This window comes from Ipomoea nil, unplaced genomic scaffold (genome assembly GCF_001879475.1).
Source record: "Ipomoea nil cultivar Tokyo-kokei standard unplaced genomic scaffold, Asagao_1.1 scaffold3104, whole genome shotgun sequence".
NCBI lineage: Eukaryota > Viridiplantae > Streptophyta > Magnoliopsida > Solanales > Convolvulaceae > Ipomoea > Ipomoea nil.
The window spans coordinates 1,693,428-1,717,651 of record NW_017619532.1 but is presented as its reverse complement, the minus strand read 5'-3'; the positions used below and the strand labels follow the sequence as shown (position 1 = coordinate 1,717,651).

The window sequence follows — 24,224 nt, the reverse complement described above, 5'->3', positions numbered from 1 at the left end:
TTAAAACTCATATAAAGCATTCATATGATGCAGATCAATATTACTATTGCAGTACTTCAACAATTTCTATTGCAAGGCTTTGATTGTTTAACAACATATGAAAGTCAACCTCATTTAAGGTGAAGATCAAGTGGCGCTCTAACCGGCCTACATGATCAACACCCTACTTCTTAAGAGCTCCCAGGTTGAGTGGTGAAACCGAAGTTTACTTAAAAACCATCTTCCTAGACAGAGTACTCAAGAATGATGACTTTTTCATGTTATCATCAAATTGCGATTGAAGCCTTTGATATATGCTCTTATTTTTATACAAATAATTTCAGTAAAAATTTGAGCAATATCTATGCCAAATTCATTTCAATCAATGTCATTAGTATTCAACATACTAAAGAAATAAGTACTACTAAGTAATCAAAAACTAGACCACTCAACTAGTATTCAGTACTAAGACAATCATACTTCATGCGAGCCCTTAGAACTAGAGCGAATTAGAGTTACTCAAAATAACTACTTGTTTAAATAAATGCAATACTCATCTGGCTCAGTCAGATTAACTTCTACTAGTTTTGCCCTTGCGATGGTAGCACTGGTATGCTCGGTGTCCTTACTTTCCGCCAACGAAACATCTTCCTTTGAGCTTCTTGACTCTTCCACTCCTTTTGTTATAGACATTTCTGACACTTTGATTTTCAGTATCATCGGCACCGTACTTTTCTTACATCGATTCCCAAATGACTTTTGTCGAGTCTTGTTTGACATAGATGTCAAACAATTTGTCATTCATTTGTGATAGAAGGTATCATCTGGCTGCCGCATTGTCATTTTTAAACTGCGTTAGAGTTACACCCGGTTCTTGACCAGGAGTGTAGTATATTTCAGGACTACTTTCTCTCGATTCTTCACTAGGATTGTAATCAGATTCATGGCTAGCTTTTCTAGCACCAAGTAGGGGGAACACTAATGGAGTAGGTTCTGGTGCAACTGAATTTCAGCACATAAACCAATTTTATCTATTCGAAGAGGATACGCATCCTTTGAGCCCACCTCTTGTAGTTTTTTCCATCAAGAGCAGTGATCTTGGACAGATCGGGTATAACAGAAGGTGACATAACAATGAAAGGTTGACCGTTGCTAAAATAACGCTTTTAACTATTGAAAAAATAGCAGCAACGTCAACGCGCGGCTAGATTGCCTGGTAACGAGTCAGGACAACACGAGTGTAAGTGTAACACCCCCTAAAACCAAGCTATTTAAAGCCTTAAACATGCAGATATCTTAAACAAAACATTAGACTCAGCGGAAGACTGAAAGAGGAATATATAAACTAGAAGTTAAAGGGGTGCTATGCCACACTCATCCAGGGATGAACGCACAGGCTAATATCTGCATAATTCAACATCTAAAACCATACATGTTCAAGTACTAAGTCTAAACTGGCTCACAGACCACAAAACACAAGAAGGAGCTACACTAGCTGGCACTAAACCGCGCTCTCGTCTAAATGTCACCTGAAAGAAACACATAAAAGATGGGACGACGCCCGGTCGGCGAGTGATGCTGGTAACCCACCAATACATGTGAAATATCAAACGGAATACTTATATATAAGTTCAAAACCAAGAGTAAGGTCAACACGAGACTCAAAGCACTCACAATAAGATTAGGGAACACATCCCAAGATACGCCAAGAAACAATAATAACTCATAAGAACGACTCAAGGCATAATCTACCATCACATAGTAGATTAACACCCGACATGCATAACACAAGAGAATAAGAACACAACCATTGGCAACATATGCCTTTGTGACATCACACGTCACAACTAGAGAAATACACAACAACGGCTACGCAAGCCCTCGTGACATCACCCATCACGAGTTGATATGCCTTCCTTATGCCCGGTTCCAACCTTATGGCTACCCCCAACCTTATGTCTAGTTCCAACCGTTACCTCCAGGACCCCTATACTTCTTAGTCCAACCTTTACCTCCTGGGACCGTCGTCCCCCACCAACGACCACCAACAAGACCACTAATTCATAGTACACGAGGGTACCGATCACACACACGGCAACACATGTCACCCAAGAAATACGTGAACCCATCACTCAAGTCACAAACTCCATAATCACGCCATGGCCACTACGAGGACCACTGCAATACCTTGGTGACTAGTGTCTCATACCACTAATCGTGCAATCCAGGTAAAGCCACACACACACATCACACCACAACAGGAATCAATCAACGGATCACAACGAAGATATGAAACCATACTCAATCAAGGAATGGATCACAGTCCAACAACAACGATGAATAACACAAGTTATCATCAACAATAGGAAGGTACAAACAACACACACGCTAGCATTTAAACACCGAACTAGCATGCTTATCAAATGGGTAAACCAAACGTAGTTCCGAAGAACACACACAAGACTCATCACGGTTCAACGAATCACAATGTTGAACACTTAGCACGAATCAAGACACCAAAACCTACATGGATTCATACCATATAGTTCTAGATATACAAAACATGAAGAAGACGCTCAAATAGTTCTACAAAGAACAACGGGAAGTCAAAAGACCGATTACCGAGTCAAAAGAATCACGGGAAACAAATCCCCGCCAAACCCCATCATGTTCCCCGGGGGTGGACCCACGGGTAGACCCCCACCCGTGGTTCCGCCCGCGGGTACACTACCCACATCCAGCTTGTTCCCCGCGGGTGGGCGGCGGGTAGGCCACTGCCCGCCGTTCCGCCCGCGGGTACATACCTGTACTCCAAAATAATCCCTTCGGGAATTTTCAACACCAAGCTCAAATTCAAGTCCAAAACATGCCAAATACAACAAAATGACTTGAATCAAAGGAATAGCCAAGCAATGGCTTACAAGAACCCTAATAACAAGCTCTAAATATGCATTTTCACAAGACAATGCATAAACACTCACATTTCATAGCAAAACACATGTAGAATCCAAGAAATCATCATATTAGTAAACAAAATAGATTTTGTAGAGTATGGGTTACCTCTTGTAGACAAAAACCTTCACTTAACACTTCACCAAGCTCCTAATAAGGCTCACCTTCCAAACTCACTTCAAGAACACACCAAAAGATCATAAAAATTTTATCTTTAAGAAAAGACACCTAAGAAAACACTAAAAACACAAGATGAACATAGATCTTACCCTCCTAGATGCCCAAATGTATGAAAGGTAGAATCTTGGAGACAAGTCTTGAAGATTTGGCAAAGCTTCAACTTGGCTTGGAAGAAAAGTTATCTACCTTTTTAGAGAGAAGGTAGAGCTAAAGTTTGGAAAGTGTAAGGAGAGAAATGAGGTTCGTCTACTAGGTTAGCTTGCATTACTAACACAAGGTGAAAAGTCATGAATACCCTTACTAACATAAAGAGGTGTAACGGAACAAGGGAACTTCTTACAAAGCCTAAGGTACAACCTTGACTTTGGGGTTGACTAGTCAATTACTAGTCCCCGACTATTGAATTTTCAAGAATTTAAGGAATTAAATTACCAGTTGGTTTAGGATTAATTACTTAATTAATCCCTTAATTGAATTTGGATTACGGGGTGTCACAGTAAGACTGAAAGGGAGTTTGTGTCGTGTTATAATAACACTACCTTAAAAGCGTTATTTGCCTGGTAACGGTGCAGTCAGAACCCTGGCACGATTTCGAAAGGTTACATAGACTAACTACGCTTAGTTCGCACCAACTATAGCGTAGGTGAACCTGACTTTGCTCAAATGATTACACAGAGAGAATAAAGAAAGAAGGATAAGAATATGATTGTTGAGTGTGTTTTGATAAAGGTGGTAGGAGTTGTTTATATAGTAAACAGCTCCTCCACTCCAGCCACACAAGGGAGAGAAAGGTGCTGGCCACAATAAAATGAGTGGCTGTGTAAAAGTCAGCCACAAACAAACAAGAGATTGTGATATTTTCTCTTTAATTTTCCAACAAACTCTCTCTCTCGTAAAATTTTCCAATAACTCATTCAAAGGATGTCCAAGATTGGGGTTTTCTTCACCATCGTTGGCTCGTCAGTTGATCCTTAGAATGCCAACTATGACTTTCTCATTTGTAATTCTTTTGGCCGGTGAGGCCATTTGATCGTGAGAAATGTTGACTATGTGATGCGCAAATAAACTATTACATTACATTACACAAAGAACTACTAAATAATTATTTAGAAATTATTAAATACGGAGTAGTTATTTAACTTATTACTCTTATTTTTTGAATTAGTTTTGGTAGATTAATTATTTTGAAACTATCAAATAATTAATCATTCTTAGTTTAAGAATCTTTGTAATCAGCCATATAAAAGGGAGTGTTATTTACAATAAAGAAGATAGCAGAAATTCAATCTCAAAAAGGGTCTAAGGAAGTTTTGGGTCTGAAGCAAACTCGGTGTTTTCTTCTTTTCCTTTTACTATTATTCTTTCTTCATTTTTTTCTTTTTCTTTTTTTTTTTTTTTGAAAACTTCTTCATTTAGGAAAAATAGCAATTTTTTCCCTAAGTTATATACTTATAGCACTCCCCCCCCCCCCCCCCCCCTCCCCCCTCAATTATTCAAGTAGTAGTTTTTCCCCTGATATGTTAAAAGGACATATTTACCCTTAAAATAAATATTTCATTTATTTTTCTTCTCCAACAAATTATGACAATGATTTGGTTCAAACCGAACAGACACTATACTAACCAAACCAAAAGGTTCCGATTACAATTTAGAACCGGAACCCGATATTTAGAGTTTATTAAAATTGCGAACCGGAACGTTCCAAACTGAAAAAATAAAATACATTAATTGTTGAATTTAAACTATTTTAAAAATAAAAATAAAAATTTAAAAGAAAGTTTGAACCAACAGTTCAACCTGGATCCGGAACTATGAATCGGCGATTCAAAATCAAAACCAAATCCCGGCCATATATACTTATATGTGAGAATTATAATAAATGTGAAAATGAACATACACTATTTGCAAATATTGTAATTCTAATTTTAAGTTAATGCTAGTAGTTGTTCCGTTTTGAACCGACGGATCACGGTTCAGGATCCAATTATTTCGGTTCATGATTTTAATAAACTGAAACCCAAATTATGAGTTCTAGTTCTAAATCATAACCGAAAACTTTCGACTCGATCGCTACAGTGTCCGATTCAATTCGAACCGAGCCATGGTTATCCGTATTTCTCTTCTGCATGTCCATGGAGTTTTGAAAAATACGTATAAGCAATAATTTGTTGAAGAAGAAAAATAAATAAAATGTTTATTTTAAGGGTAGAAATATCTATTTAATACATCAAGAAAAAAACTGTCACTTTTAAAATAATTAAAGGGGCTAATGTGAGTACATGAATAATTCATAGAAAAATATACTATTAACATATAATTCAGGGAGAAAAGTGTCATTTTCCATTTTTCCTTATGTTTTCTTGTCTATGACTTAGTGGCTCTTTTGTAAGAGTTAAACAATGATCTTTAACATACTCACACAAGTGACAGCAACGTTGTCGATATGTCCGAGTGGTTAAGGAGACAGACTTGAAATCTGTTGGGCTTCGCCCGCGCAGGTTCGAACCCTGCTGTCGACGCAATGTGGATCCGTTCGCTGCCTTCCATATTTTTCTTTGTTTTTGTTGTAAGAAATCTTCTATAATTTTCATGAATGTTAAGAACAACGTTATTAATATGTCCAAGTGGTTAAGGAGACAAACTTAAAATCTGTTGGCTTTCGCCCGCACAGGTTCGAACCCTGCTTTGACGCCATATGAATTCTTTTAGCTTTTGCTGCCTTCCATATATTTCTTTGTTTTTGTTGTAACAAAAACCCTCTTCTATGTTTCGCATGGAGTAAGAAACAACCACATGGGGAAATTGGATAATATTGTATTCTCTTTTATCATTACACAGACAAGAAGAATGGAGACCATGGTCGCAAAATCTTGTAAACTTTATGTAGTCTCTGATCTGTTGTTAAAACCAATTAATTTGACTTGATTCATCTATACCTAGGTATTGCTCTTGCTCCTTAGGTTATCTTCATCCCAAAAATTTTACGACTTGCAAAATGATGTGGCATGCTTTTGTGTTAAATAATTTTTTTATTATTTAATTTTGTTGCTTAAGTGTCTAGCAAGCTTTCTAAAAATGACAGCAAAGTTGTCATTTGACAGCTTTTTTTTATACTTTTTTTTTTTTTTACTTTTTCCGTTTTTCTTCTTATTATATATTTATATTTATATTTATTTATTTTATTGAAATTGAAATCGTTTTTTAAAGTGAGAGTATTGCAAGGATGTAGAAAAAATAGTAAAAAAATTACAAATTTAATGATATAGTGGTAGGATCCGCTTTAAAAAAATGAGAGAGTATTACACGATAAGGATAACCTTAGTGGTCCTCCTTTAACTCTGTCCAATGCAAAACCATATTCACAAGTCATATTAGCAATAATTGCGATAATAGGCCATAAAAGTAGAAGTAGGCTCATTTTAGTCAAAGGGGAATCCTGATTCCTGTCAAAGACTACCCAATCTAGTGACTTGAGCACAAGACTCCATATAAATGGTCTCATATTCAAGGTAGAAAAACACATAAGGGTTATTATTGGAACAGTTATGATATAGCATTTTGTTAGTATACTGTTATAGTCTTTAGCATATTGTTAGAGTCATTAGCGTAGACTTTTCTGTTCCACCTATTGTGGTGCTGAACCTCAGTATATAAGCTTGTGTAATCTTCTCCGTTTAATTGATCACTTCAAAAATATTATTTCATCATTTGGTATCAGCCTAACTTCGGTCCTATGGCAACCACCTCCCCGGCTGATTCTTCCGATCGATCACCTCAAGCTATCGCACCTGCTGACCGTCGGGCGTCCACCATGTTGCAGCAAGCACATCACTATGTCTCTATCAAGCTGACGGCCACGAACTATCTGTTCTGGAGAGCGCAGCTTGTTCCTTTTTTGAGAGGCCAGAATTTGTATGGCTTTGTAGATGGCACGAATGCCTGTCCGCCGGAATTTCTTGCCAACTCGACGTCCGCAGCATCTCCGGCTGTCAATCCGCTTCATGCCGACTGGGTGCAACAAGATCAATCGATCTTGAGTATGTTGATTTCGTCTCTTGCTGAGGAGGTCCTTTACCTTGCGATTGGCCACACCACTTCCAGAGGAGTATGGGTCGCGACGGAAACTGCCCTGGGGTCTACCTCTCGTTCCCGCACGTTGAGCCTGTTAACGCAGCTGCAGGGCCTTCAACAAGGTGATTCATCTACGTCTGAGTATCTAGGACGGGCGCAAATCCTTGTCGAGCAACTTGCTCAGGCTGGTCGTCCGATCGGCTTGGATGAACAAAACCTCCATGTGTTCCGGGGGTTGCGGCCGGAATTTCGGTCCTTAGTGGCGTCGCTAACAACCAAGAGCCAACCTCTTACAATTCCAGAAGTTGCAGATCTCCTGAACACTCACCGCTACCTCTTCCCGGAAGACGCCATGCCTGCTTCCATTGGTGCAGTTCCGACAGCCATGGTTGCCCAGCAAACCACGTCCCATCCCAGGAACAATCACGACGGCGATCGTGGACGAGGCCGGAACCATAGGGGCCAACGAGGGAGGGGTCAGCGCGGTCGAGGAGGCATTCGGTGTCAAATATGCGATATCCCAGGCCATACGGCCACAAACTCTGCTTAGGGGTCCTAGCACGGGCGGGATATACACGTTGAATCTACCTAAACCAGTTGCCTACTTGTCAGCTAAAGCGTCTCCAAAAATATGGCATGAACGCCTCGGTCACCCGCACTCCCGTGTCTTACGACAGGTTTTGTCTTCCTGTCCGGTTGAAGGATCGTTTAATTTTTTAAATAATTTATGTACGGCGTGTCAGATGGGCAAGTCTGCGCGCTTCCCGTTGTCACGAATTGAAACATCAAGTCATTCTGTTCTAGATTTAGTTTTTTCCGATATTTGGGGACCTGCTCCCGTACCATCAACTGATGGTCATAAATATTTTGTGTTGTTCGTCGATGACTACTCTAGGTTTATATGGATTTATCCTATGAAACTTAAATCCGATATTTACCACATATTCACTAAGTTTCGTACACTAGTCGAGAAACAATTTTCCAGGCCTATAAAAACTATTCAATCAGATATGGGGGGTGAGTATCTTAAGTTAAGCTCGGTTTTTGCCACCGCAGGAATATTACACAGAAAATCTTGTCCACACACACACGAACAAAATGGTCGTGTGGAGCGCCGAAATCGGCATGTGGTCGAAACAGGTCTAGCGCTATTAGCCCATGGTCAAGTTCCTCAAAAATACTGGTACTATGCTTTTGAGTCGGCAGTTCACCTAATAAACCGTATGCCATCTCATGTTTCTAATGACACAAGTCCATATTATCAAGTTTATCGTCAACACCCTAACTATAACATGCTACGCGTGTTTGGGTGTGAATGCTTTCCCTATTTACGCCCTTACAACGCTCATAAGATGGACTATCGCTCCACAACATGTGTGTTTCTTGGATACCCGGAAACTGTTTATGGTTACAGGTGTTTGGACAGGAGTTCTGGCCGTGTTTACATTGCACGCCATGTTCGTTTCAATGAGTCAGTGTTCCCATTCTCAAAGGCATTCGACAATCCACCTGTTACATCGACGAGTGCACCACCATGGGCATGTGCCCAAGTTCGGCAGCAACCGCATGAAGCTCTTACCCGAGGTCTGAGGGCGACTCCCAGCAATCAGCAACATGTCCCCGTGTTGCCAACATCATCCTCCACAGCCGCTGCCGCGTCATCCTCATACCAGCCGTCGACCTCTTCCACCACTTCTACTAGACGGCGGCGCCAACGCCCAACAGTTCGCACACATGTGATGCGCCTACGCACAACCACTGATGCTCAGCGTCGACGTCCAACAGCTTTAATTGCTTCAGTTGATGATGTCGAACCTACTTGCCATTCCCAAGCAGTCAAAGAACCACATTGGCGTGATGCCATGAACGTAGAGTTTAATGCATTATTGCGCAATCAAACTTGGAATCTTGTTCCACAGCGTCCGGGAATGAACATAATAGGGTGTAAGTGGGTGTTCCGCATCAAAAGAAAATCTGACGGCGCTATTGAACGTTATAAAGCCCGCTTGGTAGCCAAGGGGTTCAATCAGATTCCAGGCCAAGACTATGTTGAAACATACAGCCCGGTAGTCAAACCAACGACTATTCGGCTTCTGTTGTCTTATGCCGTTTCTCACAAGTGGGTGATGCGTCAACTAGACGTACACAACGCTTTCTTGAACGGGCACGTCAGTGAAGAAATCTATATGCGGCAACCTCCGGGTTATGTTAACCCGAACTGTCCAAATCATGTGTGTAAGCTACAACGATCGTTGTACGGCCTCAAGCAGGCACCAAGGGCCTGGTTCACGAGACTCCATGAGTTTTTGGTCCAAATCGGGTTTCGCCCCTCCAAGACAGACGTATCTTTATTTATTTATGGCTCGGGAAATGTCCGTGCCTATTTATTTGTATATGTAGATGATATCTTGCTCTTGGGCAATGACCCGACCATGATTCAGGACATTCTCTCAAAGCTCGCTGCGGCGTTCAAGATCCCGCAATCTTGGAAAACCGAGGTTTTTCTTGGGGATTGAAGCCGTTGAGGTAGGTGACTCTTTAGTGCTGTCACAGAAGAGGTATATGACTGAACTTCTTCGAAAAGCAGGGATGAACGCATGCAAGCCGCTCGCTACACCCATTGCTACAAACACTCAACTTGACCCAGGTGAGTCAGACGCACTTGACGATCCGAAACCATATCGACAGCTAGTTGGGTCGTTGATGTACTTGTTAATCACACGTCCGGACTTAGCTTTTGCCGTAAACAGATTGTGTCAATTCATGCAAGCCCCGACGCATGCTCACTGGGCGGCTCTCAAACGAGTCCTGAGATACGTTAAAGGTACGATAGATCTTGGGCTTCGCATTGCTCCCTCTACTACTCCGGTGCTGCACGGCTTCTCCGACTCGGACTGGGCTGGTTGCACCATCGACAGGAGGTCAACAGGTGGCTACGCAGTTTTTTTGGGCCCCAATTTGCTCTCTTGGGTCTCCAAGAAACAACAGACGGTAGCACGGTCTTCAACCGAGGCTGAGTATAAAGCTCTCGCCGACGTCGCTGCCGAGGTCACATGGGTTCAGTCACTTCTGCATGAGCTCGGGTTACTGCCAACAACCGTCCCGGTGCTGTGGTGTGATAACCTGGGGGCCACCTACTTGTGTTCTAATCCGGTGTTCCACGCCAGGACAAAGCATGTCGAGGTGGACTACCATTTCGTACGAGACAAGGTTGTGTCTGGAGCTCTCAAGGTCAATTTTGTCACAACTCACGATCAGTTAGCTGATGTGTTTACAAAACCGCTCTCCGCTGCTCGTTTCAATGATCTTCGTTACAAGCTTGGCGTCGTTCCTTGCCCCCCGCCAGCTTGAGGGGGAGTATTGGAGCAGTTATGATATAGCATTTTGTTAGTATACTGTTATAGTCTTTAGCATATTGTTAGAGTCATTAGCGTAGACTTTTCTGTTCCACCTATTGTGGTGCTGAACCTCAGTATATAAGCTTGTGTAATCTTCTCCGTTTAATTGATCACTTCAGAAATATTATTTCATCATTGTTATACTTACAGATTTTAATAAATCATACGTACTCGTACTTATTTCTTTCTTTTTTCTAATAAAAAGAAGTACATAGTCCAATACCTGCGATCAAGATATCGAGGTTGAATAACATGTTATGCTTGTCAAAGTGTTGGGAAAATGAAAGATGAAAGCGTCCACCTCACCCCTTTTGACTTTGTCATTTGATTAAGAAATGGAAAATTCATTTCATTACATGGTAGCGCGAAATGTGCTCCTTTGTAAGGTGTAGCGCCAAAAGCGCTAAAATGTGGACAAAACACTGTGTCCATCATGTGGGTGGGATGGAGGGGCTGCTTACTATAAATAGCATCTTCCAACATCGTTTCAAAAGACACCTTGAATTCGAGTCATTTATTCGATTCTCCTTCTCCCTCCCGTCGTCTGAGCAATAGTGAGGTTCGCCTACGCGATTGCTTGTGCAAGCTATCCGTAGTAGGTCTGTGTAGCCGGTCGAAAGCGTGCCAGGGTTCTAACTGCACCGTTACCGGGCAAATAACGCTTTTAAGGTAGTGTTATTATAACACGGCACAGATTTTCTTTCTACCATACATCCGTAGTGTCCGTGCGTCTTAAAAGGCTTCCAGATCGCGCGTTGGCGGTGCAATTTTCCCCAACAGTTAAAAGCGTTAATTTGCAACAGTCAACCTTTAGCATTATGACACCTTCTGTCATACCGGATCTATCAAAGATCACCGCGCTTGATGGGAGAAATTACAAGAGATGGGCTCAAAGAATGCTTATTCTTTTTGAACAATTAAAGTTGGTTTACGTGCTATTTTCAGTTGCACCTGAACCTACTCCAACAATGTTCTCTCCGTTTGGTGCTACAAAATGTAATCATGAACCTGATTACACTCCGGGTAAAGAATCGAGAGAAAGCAGTCCTGAAATAGATTACATTCCGGGTCAAGAACCGGGTGTAACTCTGACTCAATTCAGAAATGACAATGCGGTAGCCAGAGGATACCTACTGTCACAAATGAATGACGAATTGTTCGACATCTATGTCAAACAAGATTCGGCAAAAGTCATTTGGGAATCACTGTCAGAAAAGTACGGTGCCAATGGAAATGAAAATCAAAGTGTCAGAACCGTCTACAACGAAAGGAGTAGAAAAATCAAGAAGTTTAAAGGAAGGTGTTTTGCGTGCAGAAAGCAAGGACACCGAGCACACCAGTGCTACCATCACAAGGGCAAAACCAGCAAAAGTCAATCTGACAGAACAAGATGAGTATTGAGTCTCTTTAAATAAATAGTTATTTTGAGTAACTATTTTTGCTCTGGTTCTAAGGGTTCGCATGATGTGTGGTTATCTTAGTACTGAATTCTAGTTGAGCAGTCTAGATTTTGATTACTTAGTAGTACTTATTTCTTTAGTGTTTTGAATACGAATGACATTGATTGAAATAATTCGTGCATAGATATTGCTCAAATCTTTTACCAAAATTATTTGTATAAAAATAAGAGCATATATCATAGGCTTCAATTGTAATTTAGTGAGAACATAGAAAAGTCATCATTCTTGAACACTCTGTCTAGGAAGATGATTTTTAAGTAAACTTCGGTTTCACCACTCGACCTGGGAGTTTTTAAGAAGTAGGGTGTTGATCATGCAGGCTAGTTAGAGCGCCACTTGATCTTTACCTTAAATGAGGTTGACTTTTATATGTTGCTAATACAATCAAAGCCTTGCAATAGAAGTTGTTGAAGTACTGCAATAGTAATATTGATTTGCATCCTATGAATGCTTTATATGAGTTTTAAATTCCTTAAGGGAAGGAAAAATTGTGCTAGTGGCAACTCTGAAGTCTCATTGTTGAGAGATATTCCGAATAAATATGAACTTAAACATATTCCTTTTGTATGAGATTAATTTCTTATAAGAATATGATGTGAAATTTGTGATTATGTTGTTCAACTTGATGTAGCATGTGGACAACATTATTTCTATGGCTTACTAACACTGAGCATTTGTATATATATTATTTAAACTCTTGGTTGAGTCATATTGAAATACCTATAATTCCTAGTTAAAGGGTAATTGTGATCAATTGAGATAACCAAGTTTGTTGAAATATATTCAACTGTTGAGCATGTATCAGGCAGAGTGCAAAGCTGCTATAATGGTCTACAAAGTAAGTCGGCAAAACTCAGTCTACAAAGGAGCTAAAGTTGGGCACCAAATATCAGTCTGGGTAAGAGATCAAATACGTTTGACAAAATTATTTGTAAGTGTTGCATTGTGGGGGTAATAAACTCCTTATATTTTCATCAAAAGTTTCTCTGTGGTATTGAGAATAATGATGAAAGAGAATGTTTCATGTTAAACATGAAAATCTCAAGGGATTATTTATGAGTAAACGAAGTACTCGTCAAAGTGCATGTAAGTTTGGTCAAGAGAATCAACTTACTTGAGGGCTAATTATGAGGATTAGTCGTTGACTCATTGGAAGGACTTGAAGTCCAAGTGGTAATGAATTCGTGGTAGATCCCACTTCTGTGGTCAAACGAAGCCATGAAAAGAGTTACAAAATAGTACACTAGTTGGTCATTCCGACAGTGTGTGTACTTGTGAGGTTGAGCTACAGCTCTTAATGAATTCATAACTCTTTGAGAAAGGGTGGTTTTGTTGAGACAAACCTAATGAATTCACCGCATGTGAGGTTGAGCTACAGCTCTTAATGAATTCATAACTCTTTGAGAAAGGGTGGTTTTGTTGAGACAAACCTAATGAATTCACTGCATAATGACATGAGTACAAAGTGCTCTTGGTGCCTTATACTCAATTGGGATGGTCTATGTTGAGATAGACCTAAAGAGATCCCTAACTTGAGTGGAAAAGGGCTACCATGGTCTATGTTGAGATAGACCTAAAGAGATCCCTAACTTGAGTAGAAAAGGGCTAACCGCCTCTTAAGAAAGATAATGGGGTTATCCCAAGAAGCTGAGTGGCTAAGAAACATGGTGATAACCGTGTAATTGTGGGAGTGTCCAACACCTTCACCACATTGTGATTCACAAACTGTCATTTGTGTTGCGCAAAACGATGTCTACAATGGGAAACGTAGACACATAAGAGTCAGACATGAGTCTGTACGGCAGCTAATAATAAATGGGGTAATCACAATGGTTTTTGTGAGATCTGAAAGGAAAATTGCAAATCATTTCACAAAGGGCCTAAACAGAAAGGCCGTCCTTGACACATCAAGGGAAATGGGTTTGGGACCCATAAATACTCTGTAGCCGATCATGGTGGTCTGCGATGAGGTAGACTTGACAGAGTTGAAGGTCTATCCTAGAATAGACCTAACAGGGGATATCTCAGGGTCGTGAGTATGACCTCATGAGATTCAATGCGACCAAAGCAAATTAAGTGCGTTGAGTTCAAACTTTGTCTATTCGATGAGTTCAAGATCAAATTCACTCCCGTCTAGAGAAGTACTTAATGTCACTATATGACTGTTCAAGTTTTATACACTGGCATGAAAATTTGTTTTGATCGTTATCAGGCAATGATAGCATCAGCCTAAATCCCTTTAATGGTGGGGGATAGTTGGGAGCATTTAAAAGTCTGTTTTGTGATAGACTTTGACAGGGTAGAAGTCCATATTTGAGACAGACGTAACACTCTTTAATACTAAGGGTGTTCATAAGAAGTCAAAGAGTTTGACTTTTGTAGAACCTGCTTTTTGAGTTGGTGTGTGCATTCGAGTTCAAAATTTATCTAACCGGTGAGCTCAAGATTAACATCACTCCCGGGAAGTAGATTACTCAGTGTCACTAGGATCAACTCATTTGTATTGCTCAGACCTTACCCTTTTCCTTTCCTCTTTAATTTGTGGGGGATTGTTGGGAAAATGAAAGATGAAAGTGTCCACCTCACCCCTTTTGACTTTGTCATTTGATTAAGAAATGGAAAATCCATTTCATTACATGGTAGCGCAAAATGTGCTCCTTTGTAAGGTGTAGCGCCAAAAGTGCTAAAATGTGGACAAAACACTGTGCCCATCATGTGGGTGGGATGGAGGGGCTGCTTACTATAAATAGCAGCTTCCAACATCGTTTCAAAAGACACCTTGAATTCGAGTCATTTATTCGATTCTCCTTCTCCCTCCCGTCGTCTGAGCAATAGTGAGGTTCGCCTACGCGATTGCTTGTACAAGCTATCCGTAGTAGGTCTGTGTAGCCGGTCGAAAGCGTGTCAGGGTTCTAACTGCACCGTTACCGGACAAATAACGCTTTTAAGGTAGTGTTATTATAACACGGCACAGATTTTCTTTCTACCATACATCCGTAGTGTTCGTGCGTCTTAAAAGGCTTCCAGATCGCGCGTTGGCGTTGCAATTTTCCCCAACACAAAGAACCAACGCCATCGCAGTTGATGCACTATGAGACTTCTTTCTCGTTCCCGTCAAGCTCAATTGTTACAGTGCCAGACCCATGCAAAGTCTACATTTCTCTAATAAAAAAATAAAATAAAATAAAAACTCTATAATTCTAAAGATGACAACTTTTAGATAGTAAAATGACTTTCCACATACCATCAAGTATTCAAGAATTGCACTTGTTTAGTCTAAAGACCTTTCAGTTAGCTAATTTCTTAGTTTTCGAAGAGAGTAATGAGTTAAATAATTATTTAGTAATTTCTAACTAATTATTTAGTAGTTTTTTAATATCTATGTATCAGAATATGAAGCTGCTTAATCAAAGAGGGGAAGAAAGGGGTTTTGATTTTTAAATTTCTTCCTTTGTGCTGCAGGTTTGGAGATTCTGGCATTTCCATATTGCAATTTTGGCCCTGTTTGGTAAATGTGTATTAGCTAATAGCTATTAGTTTATTGGGTTAGAGGGTATAATTAGTTAATAACATTAGTTGATTGTAAAAAGGTGTTTGGTAAATTAACTGTTAGCTGATAGCTATTTAGTATAATTTCTTTTCTCAAAAAGCTAATTGAAAAAGTTATTTTGAATAACTTTTTAAATTTTAGTATTTTGGAGTTACAAAAAACTGATTAACCAAACACTAACATTAATTTTTTTAATCAAGTCAAACAACTAATAATAGTCAAATAAATCAAAATTAGTGAATAGGCTAACTATTTTATCAAACAAGACTTTTGTCTTTATCAACTAACTCATATATACTAATAAATAAAATAATAGCAATATACATATATATAATATTTACTAGTATTTGTCACGTGCGATGCACGGAAAATATGTTATAAAAATATACACTATATGAGGTTTATTCATATATAAAATTTTTGTGATTTAATAATTATTATGTGTGAATTCCTATGATAAAATTATGAACATAAATATATTTACAATTAAAATAATATTTAAGGTGGGTGATTACTACAAATCTTAAACTATATTAAAATTTTGAGTTAATACCATATAAGGTCCTCCGAGTATAGTGGTTTTGCCACGTTTAGTCCCAAACTTTCAAATTGGCCATCTGTGGTCCTTCGACTTTCGAATTTAACCATTCGTGGTCCAAGTTAACCACCCATGGTCCTTAAACTATTAAATTTTAACCAACCATGGTCCTTTCAAGAGGACCATAGCTGGTTAAATTTCGAAACTTGAAGGACCATGAGTGGTTAACTTGGACCGCGAATGGTTAAATTTGAAAGTTGAAGGACCACAGATGGTCAATTTGAAAGTTTAGGACTAAACGTGGCAAAATCATTATACTCGGAGGACCTCATATGGTATTAACTCTTAAAAATTTAGTACATAGTATTTAATATTATAAATTTTTAAGAACTTAGTAAACTACAATAGTAATTGAATTACAATTTTAGAGTCACCACGGATCAAAATTTTTAGACCTTTGAGATTTCTAACTCTAGATGTAGCAACATACAATTGAATTTTAAAAACCAAAATCACAATCTTAGTTAGAACATTGATTTTTTTCTTCCAAATACTATCGAATTAAGTGTGTAATCAATACAAAATGAGAACTAATAATTCGATAATATAATCTTAATGTTACTAAGCCTACTTCACGTCAATTAAGTTGGATAGTATCCAATGAATCCACGAATAATGCATCTTTGTCTCCGTAGTCCTCAATATGCACATCAACAATCTTAAATATTAAGCCACATAGCTATGCTATATATTAATTTCAAACCTATAGACTTTGGGGTTGCATGCATGCTTCTTAAAGCCATATGGCTTTAAGATGTGAAAATTAAATGTTGCATTTAATTTTCACATCTTAAAGCCCATTTAATTTTCACAAAACTTTCACATTTTAAAGTCATATGGTCTTGTGAAAATTAAATGCAACATTCAATTTTCACAAGACCATATAACTTTATTATATATAGGATTTGTTTGTCTGTTTATCTATATTGAGGACATTTAAATAAATTATACACTATAACACAAAATATAACCACAACTAAACATATTAATATTAATGTTACATTCTCATAATTCCAGATAATCTCAAATTCCATGAATTAAACTTCCCATAGAGTCAAACACATCGTGCTCAATTAGCACCTATGTAGCTCTCCTTGAGATCATAGAATTGAACCCTGGTGATGGAATATTGACTCTTTAGACTACCAGTAATAGAGAATATATTGAACAAATACTAGTATACTACACTATAAATAGAGCCAATAGTACTGAGTTTCAGTCAAGGTTTGAATAGGTATTAAAGGGCATAGAATGAATGTATCTGTTTCAAATCCTGTCCACAATTTCATCACAAAAGAAACAAAAAGCAAAAGGAAAAGAAGAAAGAATGAGAGACAGAGAATGAATGTATTGTATGGCCCAAAAATGAGAGAAAGTAGGGTCTGAATCTCAGGCCAAAAATCTTAGTCATCTTCCATAATCAAAGTTTCCACTTACAACAACAAAACCAATCAAACATCCATCCAACATTACAAGTTATAACCAATTTTCCAACACCCAAATCACTACTACTACTACTACTCAAATCTAAACTCCAATGCCATAATCTTCTTCTCTATCGCCACTTAAAACAATCCCTAAAAATCAAGACTTACGGTGGGTGGGTTAGCGCAATCCACGTCTACTAATAGGGGCAGGAAGGCAGTGAGTTAAAACGGTTGAACATTTCCTGGGGGGCCGCCGTTTCATTTACAACACGTATGTACAAAACCTCGAGACTCTCATCCACGCATCAGGTCAATCCCCGTCTGCATGCTTCTTATGTCTGCCCTAGAGCTCGGAGGCCAAACCATCGCAGGGGGCTCTTGACCTGCACCGCTCATCACCATAGTTGATGGCCTCTCAACCGACCGGACTGCTGAATCCTTGTTGTCGTTGGTACTACTAGTCTCTACCTTGCTCTTAGCCTTCAAATTACCGTGCACGAAACTGCATACAACCACCTGCAGTAAAGTGCCGACATTGTAGGGAAATTTAAGAAAGGGAAATTGGAAAAAAGAAACACGAGGATTTAGCCAGGTGTGCGATCTTGAATCCAAATGCAGCTTTATTTACTTGCAGAGTTAATACCTCCAATGATCCTCCGAGTATTAGCGATTTACCAGCGGTGGTCATCTGAGTTTTAAATGACCTCCATGTTTTAAAAAATAACCACTCGTGGTTCTTTTAGGACGTCTCGTGAGCATTTTAAACTAGGGTTTTTTTAAAGAAATAGGACCACGGGTGGTTATTTTTTAAAACATGGAGGGCCATTGGAGGTCATTTAAAACTCGGATAACCAAGCTGGTAAATCGCTATTACTCAGAGGACCATTGGAGATATTAACTCTTTACTTGCATGTGTAAAAGTAGAGGTGAGTTCAATTGTGTGATACCGTTATGATTGAGAAATCACAGATTTAGGATCATTTAAACATGCATTTTGTTTCTTAGAGTCTATGTAGAACAATACAAGGGAATTATTAAAATACTTGAACTGGACTTGCTGCAATAAGTCTCCCACCAATTGCACCGCCAATGACATGCCCGTCAGGGCTACAAACGGAAATACTTATGCCACCTGTACGATTCTGAGGGCTACCATTTTCAGAAACCAAGTATGAACCAGATAGGCATAGTATCTCGAAACGGCCCTGCAAGACCATGAAACAAAAATGATTTTGTGTAGGAGGTAAAAGATGGATGAAGGGAATATACCCAGCCTGATCAAGTGAACATAGTCCGAACAATGCTCCCAAGGGCCTGTTTACTAACTGGAGAATTTCTCTAGTTTTCGAGAATTAGAGTAGAAAACAGAAAACAAGTTTACTAGCACAGTTTTTCATTTTGAAAACTGAAAAATTGTTTCCCATACAATTTTGATGGGTTTAATTGACTTCTTAGTGGGTACATACACGACTACACTCAACAAGGGTGGATATCGGTTTAGAAATTATCCACCCACACAGAGTCAGGTGGTGCAAATAGTGAATTTATAAGGGCAAGTTGGGCAAACTAAATAGCATTATTAAGTATCAGATGAGGATTTGGTTCTTTAGCTTTGGTCTGGTGTTTCAACTCATTTTGCAAGAACGGACTATTCCACAAGATGGCAACAAAGAGAATTGTTAACAGAAAATAAAGCAGATCAAAGAAAACTTTTAGTAGCAAGCAAAACATCCCGTTATGATGTTATGGAGTGAAAATATAATTTACACAGAAATCAGACTGAATATTAGTATACTTTTTAGAATACTTTTTTTCACACGAGAAATGTAAAAGAAGGGAATTGTTCTTTACCTCATATGTAACAGTAGAGCCAGAACTTGCTGGTGGCCGCAACGTTACAGCAGAAACTGTGCCATTAGCTGACAATATACATAATGCCCTCGGCCTCTGCTTTGCAAATGCCAATACTTTTGCTGCTATATCCTGCAATAGTGCATACACAACCTTTTCTTGTCACGTAATATGATAAAGAGCAAAATGTTTCAACTAATGCACCAGTAACTGAAACTCGTTAAGTTTTCCCGTTCCAAATGATTAAGTATGCAAAATGAAGGGAATATGATGCATACCTCCCCTACTCCAATTTGTATGACATACGGTGTAAAGGCCAGCCCAGCTGAATTATTCATCCATTCACCTGCATCAAGAAAATACCACTCCACATTACAAAAGACCTCAACACAATTGCCAATTACCCAACTCTCAATTATTCCTAATTTTCCTACTTATAGTAAACAACATACACAAGTTTTTACCCATAAAGCATCAGGACCATAGTACGAGCTTCCTAACAAGTAACAACTATTGCCTTATTTCAAAACTCTTCTCTTTCCCATCACACCCCGCACTCACAAGTACCCCTTCCCGGCTGAGATTAAAGAGAGCAAGATCGATAATAATGGCAGAAAGTAAAGAAGACAAGATTTACATGATAACGTGGCTACGTATACGAGAGTGAAGCTATTCAGATCAAACATACAGCAACCTATTTATATGTAACCCTGAACATGGTACAACATATTTACCCCTCCCCCCTCCCAAGCTCCCCCTTTCAATGCCATGAGACATGATTATTACTGGCTTGGAAGATTATATCACAAAATGAATTTTACCCAAAATCAATAAATGCAATGTTAGATTACAAGATTAGGCACCATATCCCTATTTTGAACACTTTACTACACAAATAGCTCATAAACCTAGATTGAGGAGAAGAATAAGAAGAAGAAGAAGAAGAAGAAGAAAACATACCAAGAGGAGCTAACTGTTGCTTCCACCCAGTTCCAGGAGGTCTTCCCTTAGCACGTTTAGGGCCAGGAGTAATGGAGCCTGGAGAAGGCAAAGAGGACATGGGAGACAATGCTAAAGACATGTTGGCCCCTTCAGGGCCATACTTCCTCGGCCTGCCTCTTTTCTTCTTCACCGGATCACCGCCCGTGGCGCCGCCACCGCCGCCGGAGGAGCTCGCTCCCATGTTGATGCCATGAACGATGCTGCCCGGCGAATCCTCAACTTGGAAAGCTGAGCTCACAGCCCCTCCACCCCTAACATTGGCCTGCACTGCAATGTTAGGGTTTGGGTGGTGCTTGAACCCCACCGGAATACCGGGCGGCGGCGGCGGCGGCCCGCCACCAGACCCAGAACCCGGTCCCCTACTGAGATAGTATGAAGCTGAGCCAGAGAGCCCTATCCCGTCCCTTATATCCATGCATCTACTCACTAAAATTCCCCACTTAAAAAAATCCAACAAAGAATCCTTCTCAACAAGAACAACAACAACAATAAACTCTTATACTCTGATCCACCAATGAATGGAATTGGAAAACAAGCCCAAACTCAAAAAGAAAAAAAAAAAAAAATCAAATTCCAAGAACAGCAAAACTGTTTAAATAATCCTAAGGGTTTAACATGGGTTTTTCCTCAGCATCGCAAACAATGCTATGCATCTCAATCTTGAAGCCTCCACCCAGAAAACGAACAAGGAAAGAGAGAGAGAGAGAGAGAGAGAGTAAAGGCAGCAGCTTTGCAAACCCACAAGTACAAAGATCACACATTAGAGTTTGATCATGAAGAATGCCTAAATTCTACTCATATGTAAACTGTAAACTCACCCCAAAACTTAAAAACACAAATCCGGCAACTTCAGGCACCCCAAGAAAAAAAAAATGCAGGGAAAGAAAAAGAAACCCTAGATTGAAAATTGGCAGAGAGAGAGAGAGAGAGAGAAGAGAGAGAGAGGGCCTTGGGAAAGAAGAGGGAGGGTAATGACAAAAGTGAGATGAAATAGAAAATTTTGAGCTTTTGAATTAAAGCGGAAGACAGCTTTTCCTTTTACAATTGCAAAACCACAATTTTATCTTGCGGTCGGTCTGTAAGGTTTTATATTCACTGCCCCCTCATTACTCATTACAATGGGTTTTGGACTACTTCATTTATGATTTCTACCCCCCACTTTAACTATTCTTTGGATAATTCTACTTATTCCCAATAATTTCTTTTCAGTTCCAATCTTATAAATGGAGTAATAAATATTGATAAACTTTTTTTATTTAATTTTAAGAAAAAATATTATAGTTCTTTTTAAAATGTTGAATCTCCAACTCTAGTGATCCACCACATTTTGGCCTGACAGAGTATCTGAATATTGTGTTTTTTGAAATATGATATTTTTACATAAGCAAAAGCTTGTGTGAGATCGTCTCATGAATCATTGTCTGTGAAACGAGTCGAGTCAAGATAAAATATAATACTCCGTATTAACTAGGAATAAAAAAAATTGTTACTTATAAGAGAAAACATAATACTTTTGAGAACAAATGTAATATTTTTACATTTAATGTAAAAGTATTATTTTTTTCATCAAAAATATGATTCTGTATATTTTAAGTAATAAACATTTTATTCATGAGTTAGTATTACATTTGCTAATATAAGTATTATATTTACTAGTATAAGTATTACATTTGTATATTGACTTGATCCGTCTCACGAATAAGAAACAAAGAGAAGGGATGTAATCAAATTGTCTTGAAATACTCAAATACTGTCACATAGGAAGACTTTGTGCAACAAGATTGACTAAGAGGATGTTGTTATTAATCAAATTCATGACTTCTTTAATATGAAAATTATGTTTCACTCACTCGATCATTGTTTTGCGTGTCAATTACTATGTAGTGTAATGAACTAATGATACATCTGTTACAATTCCAAATAGGTAGTCACATGATCGAACTCCAATAGTGGAATACTACCTTGTAAAGAATAGTGTTTAAAAGAACAAATAATAAATAATGAAGTAGTGTGTATCACGGTACCTCTCATTTAAGTCAAGAAACAACTCAACTTAATAGTCAAATCACAAATGTGACAGTATGTAACTATATGTAAGGATTGTAAGCACATGCTATAAAATACAACTTTAACAGAAAATTATGATATAAGTTGTATATTATGAAATTGTTACATGTTCTCATGTATTAAGATTATAAATTTCAGAACAAAGTAGGGTTTTGATTTCTGTCAACATTGAGGGGTTGTTTGGTTGGATGGAAATCAAATTCCATGGAAAATGTTTTTCTAAAAGTGTAGGAAAATGTTGTTTTATGTTGTTTGGTTGGATGGAAAATCTTTTCCATGGGAAGTTGAGTTCCTAAAGTTGAAGGAAAACAAAATCCTAGCAAGACATTGGTATTTTGTTTTCCAAAGGATTTGGGAAGAAAGTATTACAATATTAGACTATTTTACCCTCATCAAAGTTTATTAATTACACATGTATATATTATTGTTAAGGGCATATTGGTCTTTATATTCATAATTTCTTACCATTCCAAACCCAACCAAACAATAGAATTCATATTCCCAGTAATTTCTTTTCCACCAACCAAACAATGGAATATATTTTCCTGCTAATTTGTTTTCCATGAAATTTGAATTCTATTTCCCATCAAATATTTTCCAGCGAACCAAACGGGCTGTGAGGGTTTGAATTTAGATTTCGCTATTTATGCATAAAATATAATTTGATATTTAGTCTTAAAAGTATATTAATTATATTTATATCATCTTCTCCCGGAAAGTTCTATCTAAAATCTCAAGGCCCCCACATCTCGGCTCGACAGAACATCTGTGAGGATATAAATTACGGTGACCCAATGACTCATCAAACATGGTCACAAGGGATCTGCCTACTCTGAGCATGATTCTTACGCTGTCATTGCTAAAATTTGAATATTAATCTCTTCTTCTAAATATTATTTACTGAACCATTGAACTAAGTCTGTGCGAGCCAATCAATAGTGACATTATGTTTATCTCTTCATTGATCTATAAGTCAAATTTATTAGATTTATGATATAATTCGACGCAATCAAAAAACACCCATAAGGGAGGGCATTGGGGGACAGTTGGGGTGCACCTAAGTACCACCATGTCCTTATCAGCATACTTCTAATAGCAGTGCTGATTTCTTAGGTCTTGTTTGGATGTATCCGGCGACAGTGGGGTGGTGGGGTGATGGTGGTAGGGGGTAGGGGGTAGGGGGTAGGGGTGGGGGTAGTAATGTAATGTGAAAATGTTAATGGGTGAATGCATGCTCTTTTTTTTCTCTCTCATCAAGAAGGGTAGGAGTACCTTGTCTGATGAAATTAATGACCCAGTTTTTGCTTTTTTGAATCTTTTGGACAGCCATATAAGAGAGAGAGAAGACAGTCAAATGGATCTTTGAAAAACAACAAACATATTCAAACAAGACATGGAAAAACATTTAATGTCATGATAGAATGTACAAAGGACAAATTTCCTAATTATCCTCTTGCCCCTCCAACTTCCAATCAATTGCATCCCCACCTAAACTACAAACTTTTTCTTTTTTATAACCTAATTAGTATTTGTACCCGTGCGATGCACGGCAATGTTATTATGATGTAATATATAAAAGTTTGTTATATTGAAAATATAGGACCGATAAGGTTTAAGATGTAATAAATGAACAAAATATAATTTATTGGTGTTCCATAAACAAAACAATTACACATTATTAAAGATTTC

At 38.5% G+C, this 24,224-nt stretch overlaps 2 protein-coding genes and 1 non-coding gene across 3 annotated transcripts; 2 read left to right on the top strand and 1 right to left on the bottom strand.

The window, feature by feature from the left end:
- The first annotated feature begins 5,548 nt into the window (after positions 1–5,548).
- On the top strand, positions 5,549–5,630 carry TRNAS-UGA. Its single transcript has one exon. It is a non-coding gene; the product is annotated as a tRNA-Ser (tRNA).
- A 4,114-nt stretch (positions 5,631–9,744) lies between these two features.
- LOC109166648 (uncharacterized mitochondrial protein AtMg00810-like) lies at positions 9,745–10,533 on the top strand. Its single transcript, XM_019315539.1, has one exon. It carries the CDS (start codon positions 9,745–9,747, stop codon positions 10,531–10,533), a length of 789 nt encoding a protein of 262 aa, XP_019171084.1.
- A 7,005-nt stretch (positions 10,534–17,538) lies between these two features.
- On the bottom strand, positions 17,539–21,519 carry LOC109166728 (AT-hook motif nuclear-localized protein 9-like). The gene is made up of 5 exons (XM_019315633.1): positions 20,427–21,519; positions 19,745–19,812; positions 19,467–19,598; positions 18,659–18,820; positions 17,539–18,131 (listed from the first exon to the last, which is right to left on the bottom strand). The coding sequence occupies exons 1-5, from the start codon at positions 20,881–20,883 to the stop codon at positions 17,910–17,912; spliced, it is 1,041 nt and encodes a 346-aa protein (XP_019171178.1). The 5' UTR covers positions 20,884–21,519; the 3' UTR covers positions 17,539–17,909.
- Between the last annotated feature and the right edge of the window lie 2,705 nt (positions 21,520–24,224).